This window comes from Eurosta solidaginis, chromosome 2 (assembly GCF_040869045.1).
Source record: "Eurosta solidaginis isolate ZX-2024a chromosome 2, ASM4086904v1, whole genome shotgun sequence".
Taxonomy (NCBI): Eukaryota; Metazoa; Arthropoda; class Insecta; order Diptera; family Tephritidae; genus Eurosta; species Eurosta solidaginis.
In genome coordinates, this window is record NC_090320.1 from 101,395,615 (window position 1) to 101,408,924 (window position 13,310).

The window sequence follows — 13,310 nt, forward strand, 5'->3', positions numbered from 1 at the left end:
AGGGCATAGCAGAATATAACATTGCATTGAAAGAAGTTAATGTAATTGCCCAATATTATTTTTTTAGAATTAGATTTTTTTTTAAATAAATTTTTAGAGTTAAACTTCTTTTTAACACGCTTATGTTACCTTCGCTTGTATGCTTGTAACTCTCTCGGATTCGCCTGAAATCTCTTAGGAGGTTATCGCGCCTTAAATTTTTTTTTTATATTTATTTTAATAATAATTGGTCAAAATTCATTTTTACAGGTGACAAATCTTAAAACGAAGCAATGAAAAATGGCCCTTCCTTATTATGAATCTTAGCTCATTTTTTTAATAGTTTTAAACAAAAATATCTATGTGGTTGTTTTTTATTCTGCTTTATCTTAAATTTATATTATCTTATAAAGAAAATTAGTTCCTTGAGATTTTTAAGAATTAATTAGCTTAACACCGATAAATGATAATTGTTATTTAATTATTATTTTTCGTTTTATTGGCAAAAACTGAAAAGAAGGAAACACTTACTGGTATATTGCGATGGTACCATTTCGAAAACCGCCACGTCATCGTCGTCATACAATAAAACCAAAAATAATTGAATAACAATTATCACTTATAGGTGTTAAGCTCATTAATTCTTAAAAATCGTAAGTAAAATTGAACACACCATTAAACATACAAACATATAACTGTATAATCTGAGCACAAATTTAAATATAATACACAAACAATCTTCTGCAGTGTAACAGTTATCATTTATAGGTGTTAAGCTCATTAATTCTGAAAAATCTTAAGTAAAATTGAATACACCATTAAACATAAAAACATATAGCTGTATTAAATATAATACACAAACAATCTTCTGCAGTGAAGAAGAGTGGTACAATACCAATAACAAAAAGCCCGCCTAGTACAAATAAATGTAGAGACAGAATGCCTCAAATTGTTCGAGAGCGTGAAAATGGGATAAAACTGAAATAAGCCAAGAAAGCAAATACAACACAATAGCCCAATGGTTAGGCGATTTTGATTTCAGTAGTTTGACCGCGGTTCGATTCCCGGCGAAACCTGTTGAAATAAAATAAACATTACGAAATTGCCTGACGATGATGACGTGGCGTTTTTCGAAATGGTACCATCGCTATATGGCAGTAAATGTTTCCTTCTTTTCAGTTCTTTTCAATAAAATAAAAAATAATAATTGAATAACAATTATCATTTATCGGTGTTAAGCTCATTACTTCTTAAACATCTTAAGTTAAATTGAACACAACATTAAACATACAAACATATAACTATATAAACTGAGCACGAGTTTAAATATAGTACACAAACAATCGTCTGCAGTGAAGAGGAGTGGTACAATACCATTGAGAAAAAGCACGCCTAGTACAAATTAATGTAGAGACAGAATGTCTCAAATTGTGCGAGAGCGTGAAAATGGGATAAAACTTCAATAAGCCAAGAAAGCAAATACAACACAATAGCCCAATGGTTAGGCGATTGTGATTTCAGCAGTTTGACCGCGGTTCGATTCCCGGTGAAACCTGTTGAAATAAAATAAACATTACGAAATTGCCTGACGATGATGACGTGGCGGTTTTCGAAAAGGTACCATCGCAATATGCCTGTAAATGTTTCCTTTTCAGTTTTTCCCAATAAAACCAAAAATAATAATTGAATAACAATTATCATTTATCGGTGTTAAGCTCATTAATTCTTAAAAATGTTAAGTAAAATTACACACCATTAAACATACAATCATAATTAATTCCGTCAGATCCGTTAGATACTACTTGACTCGTTGCCAATGGTCACAAATCGGAAATGTATTTTCTTGAGGAATTGGAATAACACCAATTCTGACTGTATGAATAAGGCTTATGTCTTTAATTATACATTTTTCTTCGTGTTTAGGTTTCGCTGTTTCCCAAGACTAAAAAATTAAGTTTTTCCAAAAGAAATGTGTCCATTACGTCAAAGGCATATTCGCTTTCGGTATTCAATTATTAGCGTATTAGGGCTGATTAGGGAAGAAAATTAAGGGTTTAGCTGTTAATTTAAAAATTAATAAATGTGTGTAATTATTTCATGTTTCAGTAATTCCTCTGATTTTTTTTGTTCTGCAGCAGGATGGTTTTTTATCCTAACATAACTCAAATTTCATGCCTACTTCTAAATCCTGTTACGTAAAATTTACATCATAAATAGTTAGGATATACATAGTGCAAAGCAGAAAAATCCATTGGCTTAGTAAATCGACGTTCTTTATTTTTGTGTAGATATAATTATTCTGATTCAAATAATTTGATTTCAGTACTAAAAGAAGATAGCAAATGGGTGATCCATGTATGTTAATGGGTTAATAAATCAATCTCGATCTTCGAATTGGCGAGTAATTTTACATTCAAATTGGATAATGATAAAAACACTACTAAGTGGATTCCAAGGGGTTGTGTAGCGCAACCCTCTCAAGGGGTTGCCAGAGCAATATATAGCTTCTCCAACCCAATTATCAACCTGACCTATCCGTGGCGAAACCTGTTTTATTAACAAATGAGGCTCTGGCGACCCCTAACTCCTCATGGTTCTAGGGGGTGGGAGTGCGAGATGGCCTAGAAGGTCGCATATGGTCATAACAAATGGTTCCCGAGATTGTCGGGCTTGGTACCGGAACGTACCGGATCTGCATCCGGCGAAGGACCATCAACATCGATAACGCTCCCCAAGACCTTCGGGGAGTGTCTTTGTCACTACAACAACAATAACAACTGGTTCATTTCCCAGAGAGGAGTTTCTCAATTTTTAAAGCTTGATAAAGGGATATCCATGTACCAAATCGCCAGCAAATCGAATCATAAATTAGATTTTTTGGAATAGGTCTTCTTCCCGGAAAAAAGTTTCTCATATTAACTTGGTTGAAAACGTTACATTATACCGAATTTTCTGGTCCACTTCCCGGAACCTACGCATTTGTTTTTACGGTTTGTCTCAAGTAGAAACAAATTTAAACTATATCTTTTTCTTCATTTTTAATTTTCTTTTGTTTATCAATTGAATTTTTAGTTGGGCAATAACTAAAAATAAAAAATAATAACTATAATTTTTGCCTACATTTCAAAAAGAGCTCCTTTACACTCTCTATCCATTATTCCTCCCAGAACACATTCCCACCACAACTACCCCTACCACTTTCACTCTCAATGCCACCCCAACTTCCTCTTCTATTCCTACTCCCATTAACGCTTACCGCAATTTCCTCATATATGGAATCTCTATACCAAATAAGGAATACCTGCTTCATCTCACCGACCGGTTCCAATATCTTTGTTTTTATAAACCACTGAAAAGCTATATGAAACTGTCTCTCCTCCTTATCTTCCCCTTTCAGAATCTAAAAATTGCATTTCTGCAATGGTTATTGGCTTATAATTTTAAAGTCTTTATGACAAGACTGTAGTTCTCTAAATATAGTTTTATACGCTTTGTATTCTCGGAAAGAAAAGTTTCTCATATTATTAAAATATTGAAGACGTTACATTATACCAAATTTTCTGGTCCACTTCCCGGAACCTACGCATTTGTTTTTACGGTTTGTCTCAAGGAAAAACAAATTTAAACAATATCTTTTGCTTCGTTTTGATTTTCTTTTATCAATTAAACTTTTAGTTGGGCAATAACTAAAAATAAAAAATAACTATAACTTTTGCCTACATTTCAAAAAGAGCCCCTCTACACTCACTCTCTATCTGATTCGTCCTCCCTGAACACATTCCCACCACAACTACCCCTACCACTTCCACTCTCAAAACCGCTCCAACTTCCTCTTCCATTCCTACTCCCACTAACGCTTACCGCAATTTCCTAATATATGGAATCTATACCAAATAAGGAATACCTGCTTCATCTGACCGACCGGTTCCAATATCTTTGTTTTTATAAACCACTGAAAAGCTAAATGAAACTGTCTCTCCTCCTTATCTTCCACTTTCAGAATCTAAAAATTGCATTTCTGCAATGGTTATTGGCTTATAATTTTAGAGCCTTTATGACAAGACTTTGGTTAGGTTAGATTGAACTGGCCGGTCCATGAGGACCTCACAAAGACTGAATAAGTCCGTAGTGTTACCAGAAGTTTGTTTTAGCGACCAAACTGAAAACCCCTATCAAAAACCAGGACCTATGTTATAAAATAACTCCGTCCTCTTGGCCAATACTAGAAGCTTCCTAGGACTTAAGCCACTTGCTGCTTCTAGATCTGACAGCTGTATCACTCCTAATAGCTGGAGTCTTGTCCTGGCAAGCGCAGGGCACTAGCACAGAACGTGCTCGATCGTTTCCTCCTCCAGCCCGCACTTCCTGCATCTGCTTTCACTGACCAAGCCTATTTTAAAGGCATGAGGCGCCAGAAGTCAGTGCCCAGTCAGAATACCCGTCATGAGTCTACAGTCCTCTATTTTCAATGATAGAAGCAACTTGTTAGTCTAAGGTTGTAAGACCTACAAATAATCTTCGACACTTTACAGCCCCGCGCTTGAACCCACGCCTTTCCTGCTTGGTGGATCATGTGCACCTCTCGCCTTCGCTTAATCTCGCCCAGTCTAATTGGGACGTCTACGGAGCAAGCTTCAAGGGATGCGCCCTTTTTAGCTAGTTCATCCGCTTTTTCATTCCCATCTATTCTCATATGCCCTGGGACCCAATATAGATGTTTGCTTCTTCCTGTCCCGATTCTCTCCAGGGACTGCTTACACTCTAACACGCAGTTAGATGCTGTGCTATGCGAGATTATTGCTGCTTGACTGTCAATATAAAAGTTGACACGATTGCAGCTTGGGCTATTTTCTTCCAGGGTTTCTACTGCTTTGGTTACGGCTACTATTTCCGCTTGGAAAACGCTACAGTAATCCGGTAGCCTGTAGGATCTGTTTATTTCCGGATCAGCACAGTATACCGCAGACCCTACTCCCTCCACTACTTTGGAACCATCTGTGTACACATGTATCGCCTCGTCCGCCATTTGAGCACCCTTGCGCCAACCATCCACCTCTATTGTGGCCTTAAGATCGCACGCGAAGCGCAGATAGGGAATCAGGTAGTCTGTTCGTCTTGCGATTGACGACGCTAAACTACTATGGCCGTATGGTCGGCGCTCAAGCTGCCCCGAGGCACCGAGCCTGGTTGCATTTGTTAACGATATGTTCTTTGCTACCAGGTCTACAGGTGGAATGTGCAGAATGGCATACAATGCAGCTGTCGGTGTTGTTTTCAGGGCTCCCGTAATGCTAAGCATTGATAGTCTGCATAGACCCTCTAATTTTTTGAGGTAGCTTGTTTTTTGTGTGACTTTCCACCAAACAAGAACTCCATAGTATAGAATAGAGCTTACAATCGCTGTAAAAACCCAATGAGAAAGAGAGGGCGATAAGCCCCACGTACACCCCAGCATTCTTTTACACGCATAAAGTGCCGTTGAAGCCTTCTTCACCACCCTCTCCTCCACGTTGAGCTTCCATGACGGCTTACTGTCTAGGATGATTCCTAGATATTTTGTGCAAGGTTTCTCCTCTAGGGTCGCCCCTCCTAACTTAGGCCTGATCCAATTTGGGACCTTGTACCTCTTTGTAAACAAGACCATACCCGTCTTCTTCTGTGAACTCGACATTAGATGCCCAGGTATGCATATCCCAAAGCGCCCGATCCATCAAAGAGCTAATGGTTGGAAGGCACTTTCCACTTATGACAATTGCAACATCGTCTGCGTAAGCCGTAAGTTTTACGGGTCCCTCATCAAATCGCCTTTGCAGTTGGTTGATGACCAGCGTCCACAGCAGAAGTGATAGCTCCACTCCCTGCGGCGTCCCCCTGTCCACTGATTTCGTGGCCTCGTACAATCACCATTGTGATGTAATCTTCCTGCAATTTAACATGCAGCCGATCCATCTGTAGTTCTCTAAATATAGTTTTATACGCTTTGTATTTCAGGGGCTACTACGCGCCCATGATGAAATTGGACTAATATATGTTAACATTTGCAAACGTTCGGAAGAGTGTCCAAGAAAGCTCAATCAAATATATCTGTATCCCCCGGAAGTCCTATGCACTAAAATGCCTGTAGAAGCAGTAAAAATAGTTGGAGTTCGACGTGTTGAAAATAAACCGTTGGGTTTTACCGTTGAAGTTAATTCACAAAGCCAGCTAGTTGTTGCGCGCGTAATCTCTGGTAGCATAGCAGAAAAACAGGGCCTCTTGCAGAGGGGCGATGTGATACTTGAAGTCAACGGCAATTCTGTCAATACACCTGAAAGTTTGCAAAGTGAAGTATCTCGTGCTGAAGAAAATCTGGCTTTCAAAGTAGTACCATTTACGGGGGAGGATTTTTCAGGAAGTGGCGTTACTAACAGCGATATAAACGAAAAGCTTGGCAGGAAATTGACGGTAAGTAGCGATTTTGAAAGCATATGGATAATACGTACACATACGCACTACAGCTCGTGTTAAACCTAGCATACCCAAGTGCTCAAAGGTGTCTACATTATTTGAAAACTAGGTGCTATTTAGGGCCACAAAAGTTAAATTAGGTGCTCATTTAGTTTTCGAGATATTCGCGAAAAGTGAGGGGTCTCTAGCTTCACATAATTTCAACAGACCTCCACTTAAATTTCATTTTTTTTACAAAAAAATACATCAAAATTGGCTGCTACTTAGGGTCACAAAAATTAATTTAGGTGCTGATTTAGCTTTCGAGTTATTTGCAAAAAGTGAGGGGTCTGCTATCTTCACATAATCTTAGCAGACTCCCACCTTAAATTTCATTTTTTAATAACTTAAACAGAAGTGTTTTTTAGGGCCACAAAAATTAATTTAAGTGCTCATTAAGTTTTCGAGATATTCCCAGAAAGTGAGGGATCTGTTAGCTTCACGTAATCTCAGCAGATTCCCATCTTAAATTTCACTTTTTTTACAAAAATATATATCATTTGTTTTTAATAACTTAAATAGAAGTTCTATTTATGGCCACAAAAATTTATTTAGGTGCTCATTTAGTCGTCTGCTAGCTTGACGTAATGTCAGTCAAATGTAAGTGCTATTTGGGACCACAAAAATTAATGTATTATTTAGGTCTCGAGATATTCGCAAAAAAATTAAGGTCTGCTATGGAGTGATGTGTTATTTTTTCATGGGTTTTTTAATAATACGATATGTAGGTAATATACATATAAATACGATATGTAGGTAATATACATATATATTTATATGCATTATATTTAAATAAAATAGTTTATATTTAAATAAAAAATAAATAAAAAAATAAAAATCATTAAATGCAGTTCAGTAACAATTGGTACCAACTTTCTTCCGACAGAAAATAGATTATGTTTATACTTAGAATTAGGGATAGGAGTTGCATCCGATTATTTCAACTATCAGGACAAACCGAATATTCGAATATCCGGATACCTAAGCAAAATATGCGGCTATTCGGAAACACAAATGGAAAATTCGCATATTCGTATATCCGCATTGTCGAATATAAAATGTGGATACCCCTATATCAGAAGCGAATGAATCATAAAATTAGGTAAATAAGAAAGCAATTCAATCGAGGCGAGAAGTAAATGCGGCGGCGGAATAGAAGGTCCTTGGTTTAAATTATGAAGCACCCAATACCAAAAAAAAGTAATAGAAAGTTTTTTTTAATAGCTGTCGCCCCTCGACAGTACTCGGCAAACCCTCCGAGAGGATTGTTAACCGGATCTGCATAAATCCGGATAGTTTCACAAACGAATATTAATTTATATTTAAACAAAAAACTAAATTCGCCAAATGCAGCTCAGTAACAATTGGTACCAATACGTACAAACTTTCTTCTCATCGAACATAGCTAATATTAGCATTTTTGCAGGCGTATACTTAGTTTATTTAATAATTTGGGAAACATTTAAACAACGTGACATCAGGACGGACAAGGCGACAGCTGTTTCGATTATACCTTGTAAATCTCTTCAAAGCCTTTTCTCCCGGGAGTGGGATTTGAACCCGCACTCCTACGATGGTTGAATTCTTACAAACGCATTCAGCCACGTCATGCCTTAGTTGTTGTAAAGTTTTTCCCAATTGCCTTCTTTTGCATATTTTATTCTTTTACACACTGTATACTTCGTATGTAATTATGTGTTAAAGTTATGCTTGTTGGTAAGGCGGTTTTCAAAGAAACTTGGTATTGTTGTTTTTTTTTGTTCTATTTATAGAACTACAACGAATTAACCAATGTTTATCTATTTGTATGAATTAAGCGGAGATTGCCCGTATTGTTTTAAATGTATGAAAACATTTATTTGAAGCAATTTTTAATTTTTTAATTTATTTAATAATTTGGGAAAAATGCAAACAACGTGACATCAGGACGGACAAGGCGACATCTGTATCGATTATACCTTGTAAATCTCTTCAAAGCCTTTTCTCCCGGGAGTGGGATTTGAACCCGCACTCCTACGATGGTTGAAGTGTTACAAACGCATTCAGCCACATCATGCCTTAGTTGTTGTAAAGTTTTTCCCAATTGCCTTCTTTTGCATATTTTATTCTTTTACACACTGCATACTTCGTATGTAATTATGTGTTAAAGTTATGCTTGTTGGTAAGGCGGTTGCTGTTTTTGTTCTATTTATAGAGCTACAACGAATTAACCAGCGGTTGCTGTTTTTGTTCTATTTATAGAACTACAACGAATTAACCAATGTTTGTCTATTTGTATGAGTTAAGCGGGGATTGCCCGTATTGCTTTAAATGTATGAAAACATTTATTTGAAGCAATTTTTAATTTTATAATTTATTTAATAATTTGGAAAACATTTAAACAACGTGACATCAGGACGGACAAGGCGACAGCTGTTTCGATTATACCTTGGAAATCTCTTCAAAGCCTTTTCTACCGGGAGTGGGATTTGAACCCGCACTCCTATGGTTGAAGTGTTACAAACGCATTCAGCCACGTCATGCCTTAGTTGTTGTAAAGTTTTCCCAATTGCCTTCTTTTGCATATTTTATCCTTTTACACACTGCATACATTCGTATGTAATTATGTGTTAAAATTATGGTTGTTGGTAAGGCAGTTTTCAAAGAAACTTGGTATTGTTGCTGTTTTTGTTCTATTTATTGAACTACAACGATTTAACCAATGATGAGTTAATCGGGGATTGCCCGTATTGCTTTATATGTATGAAAACATTTATTTTAAGCAATTTTTAATTTTATAATTTATTTAATAATTTGGGAAAAATTTAAACAACGTGACATCAGGACGGACAAGGCGACAGCTGTTTCGATTATACCTTGTAAATCTCTTCAAAGCCTTTTCTCCCGGGAGTGGGACTTGAACCCGCACTCCTACGATGGTTGCAGTGTTACAAACGCATTCAGCCACGTCATGCCTTAGTTGTTGGAAAGTTTTTCGCAATTGCTTTCTTTTGCATATATTATTCTTTTACACACTGCATTTTCAAAGAAACTAGGTACTGTTGCTGTTGTTATACTTAGAATTAGGGCTAGGAGTAACATACAGTTTTTTCAACTATACGGATAAACCAAATATTTTCCGGATACCTAAGCAAAAAATTCGGCTATCCGGATACGCAAATGGAAAATTTGGATATTCGTATACCCGAACTGCACACCTCTCGTATGCAACAATTTAAATTTGTTTCATCCGATGTTAAGGTAACATATTATAGAACTTATCACGAACAATTTTCCAAGTACTATACGAAGGAGGACAGTGTATGTTACTGCAAATACATTGCTGGTCTCTTCAAAAAGTTTGGTGAACCATATGATTAAAAGAGTGGCGATTGTTCGTAGACGGCAATAAATTAAGCCTAAAGGCCGTATTATTACATATTGGCAACCAAAAGCCATTTATCCCGATCGCGCATGCAGTAAATACGAAGGAAACGTATGAGATAATGCAAAAATTGCTCAAATTAATCAAATACGAGGAACATGATTGGAAAATATGTGCCGATCTTAAAGTCGTTGGAATGCTATGTGGTCTACAAAGTGGATACACAAAATACTGTTGCTTTCTATGCAAATGGGATAGCCGAGCTCGTCAAGACCACTACATCATAAAGTATTGGCCAGAACGAATCGAGTTTCAAGTTGGGGTGGATAACATAAAATACTCCCCACTTATAAAGAAGGAAAAAATAATTCTACCTCCGCTCCAATCAAGCTCGGCCTTATCAAAAACTTTGCCAAGGCTTTGGACAAAGAAGGCGAAGCCTTTCATCATTTGAAGACAATCTTTCCAGAGATTTCAGAAGCAAAATTAAAGGAAGGGATTTTTATATGAGGATATATAGCCATAAATCTAATTCATCGTCCAGTTCCGAACAAACAAGAACGAGAAAAATGTAAACAAAAAATTTGTTCTGAACTGAAATATAAATCCAGCCTAAGAAAATTATATGCAATGTGTCACTTATGTATTTATCTAATATACTTTTTTATTTTCTTTCAGGAGTAAATATGTTTTTAAAAATTTATTTTCTACACTCCCATTTAAATTTTTTCCCGCAAGATCTTGGCGACGAAAGTGACGAGCATGTCGAAAGGTTTCACCAGCAAATGAAAATGATTGAAAGTCGGTATCAAGGATTCTGGGATGTCGGTATGATGGGTGACTACTGTTCGTTTCTCATAAGAGAAACCGATCCTAATCTAAATAAGCGTCAAAACAAGACACATGACCTTTTCAATTATAAAATAAGATCATAGAGTTAAGACAGAATCATATGTACATTTGCTATTATTTGTAGGGTAGGTTTTACTATATGCATATATTTATTTGAATGCTTATAACTTTTGTATTAGTTCATCGATTTTGTTTAATGAAAGCTTTTTTTTTTTTGTAATAAAACAGAGCTTAGAGAGAAAAAAATCTCCAAAAAAATAAAAATTTCCGAGAAAAGTTTTCGTAAATTAAAACTTTTTTTATATTTTTACAAAAAAAAATTTGAAAAAATCCGTAATGATTGTTCGTTATCTTTGAATCTGCAGGGCCTAGCAAAAAGTGCTGTATGCACAGTTTATAGCAAATTTTATTACCTTTGATTATATGATTAAGTGGACCCAATTTTTTTTTTTTTTTTTTTGAAAAAACGGTTATTCGTAAATATACCACAAACGTTACCATAGACTTAAAAATAACCTTCATTTACGGAATCAGGAGGTGAGGGTGATTTTACAGAGGTCTCTGGTGCATTTTGAATGTAAACCAGTGTTATTAACGGGATCTTTATAAATCCGAACAATTTCACAAACAAATATTACTCAAATATCTATGCTACCCGGATTTCATACGTGTCAACGGATAACCCGGATTGTTATCCGGATATTCGAATATACGGATACTCCCAGCCCTTGGGGATCTATTGGCCTAAATAACGAAAAACTAGATCTCGTAATCGCTAGTTCGTTCAGTAACGTCAACTAAACTTTTATGTGACAACTTTGCAAATTGAAATTTATGCAAATTATTTCAGAATGTATGTCAGCTCACTTTGTCAGCATCTTAATGACGTCATTTTGTAATTTTGTTTTGAACAAAGAATATTAGGCACGTTATGTTAGCAGAGCAAGGTCAGCAGAACAAACAACGAAAATTAAGTGCTCATTAAATGCCGCATTCGCGAATTAAACGCTCTTATATTTTTGGAGAAATTAAGTGCTCTAATAGATTAGCGTTAACCTATTAACACACTTTTTACGGGCACCTACAAAATAACAAGTTATGTATACAAAATTAAGTGCTTATTAGGTGGTGTCCTAACTATAAAAAAACTAGAAATTTTAATGAAAATAAGGATTTTTTTGTATGAAATTAACCCCTTTCACCCTATAAAAAGTTACGTAATGGTGGGAACTCAAATCTTATATATGATAAATAAAAGTTCTCATTTTTCGAGAAATTAAGTGCTCTGATAGATTAACGTTAACCTATTAGCACACTAGGTGAGAAAGGGTTACGGGCACCTCCAAAACATCAAATTATGTATACAAAGTTAAGTGCTTATTGGGCGGTCTCCTAACTATGAAAAAACTAGAAATTTTAATGAAAATAAGGATTTTTTTGTATGAAATTAACCCCTTTCCCCTATAAAAAGTTACGTAATGGTGGGAACTCTTATACATATACAGTGTTGCCAGGTTAGCCTTTTCGAGGCTAGATTTAGCCTTTTTTTTTTTTTGCCTTTAGCCTCGAAATTTTGTGTTTAGCTTCGTGACTTTTTTCTAGCCTTTTTTACTCCGAATGTATTTTTAAAAATTTCTAAAATAAAATAATTTCAATAGCTCCTGTGAACACCTAATACCTAATAATATAGGTTCTCTACAAAAGATTAATTCTTTCTCTGCTAAAAATTCGTTGAAAATTTCAAAGCCAGATGTATTTTCTTACTTTGAAAAAGAGAAGTATAGTTATTCTTCAAGCAAATTGCATTAATAGAGCTGCTGTGGCGAAAACTTATAACTATACAATGGAAAAATGTACACTCCACCATGGAATTTACATAAAAATGCATAAAACGAACCTCCTTTTTTAGAACTTGTCGAATTCATATTTAGTTTTTTAGTATTACCACTCAGTAACGCGGAGGTTGGAGGTGGCATGAAAATTTTGAAAACTAAATTAAGGAACAAACTATAAATTAAAATGCTTAATGCGCTGCTTAATATTAGATGCTCGTTAAAACGATTATCTAAATGTTGTAATGACTTTGAAATTACCGATGCTCTCATATCTATGGTAAATAGCCAAACTTTATACCCAGACTTAAGCTCTTCTGATTCTTCAGACGGGGAATATTTTATATAAATAATTAGTTTGTAATATTTTTTTTATGTATATACACATGCAATCATTTAAAGTAATTCCATATGCTAGTCAAAGAAAATGTGCCTGATATGTTTTGAAACAGGAAGTTATGCTTAAGTTATGTTTATAAGTTTTTATTTACAAATGTGTAAACTAAAATATAAAAAAAATTTTATGAATAAACTAAAAAATTTCTGGCCTTTTTTTTAGCTTCTTTTTTTCTAAATTTAGCCTTTTCTAACCTTTTTTTTTGCCAATCTAGCTTCCTTTTTTTGCATCACCTGGCAACACTGTACATATACGGTAAATAGAAGTTCTCATTAGGCAACTACTAATTACGTGCTGCTTTTCTAAATTATGTTCTCATATATATTTTTATTTCATTAGGGTAACGTTCACCTAGCAGCGCACTATTGAAAACGGGTTTAGGGCACCTTCTAACGTTAAG

At 35.4% G+C, this 13,310-nt stretch overlaps 1 protein-coding gene across 5 annotated transcripts in view; it reads left to right on the forward strand.

Annotated features, from left to right (window-relative positions):
• Positions 1 to 13,310, forward strand: part of vari (MAGUK p55 subfamily member vari) — a 767,475-nt gene that overhangs the window by 220,373 nt on the left and 533,792 nt on the right. For 4 of the 5 annotated variants that reach the window (XM_067766042.1, XM_067766044.1, XM_067766045.1 and 1 more), the window contains one exon: positions 5,971 to 6,423. The exons of the other annotated variant lie outside the window; for it this stretch is intronic. In XM_067766042.1, the coding sequence (XP_067622143.1) occupies positions 5,971 to 6,423 (453 nt within the window). The remainder of the gene's footprint in view (positions 1 to 5,970; positions 6,424 to 13,310) is intronic. 5 annotated transcript variants of the gene reach the window in all.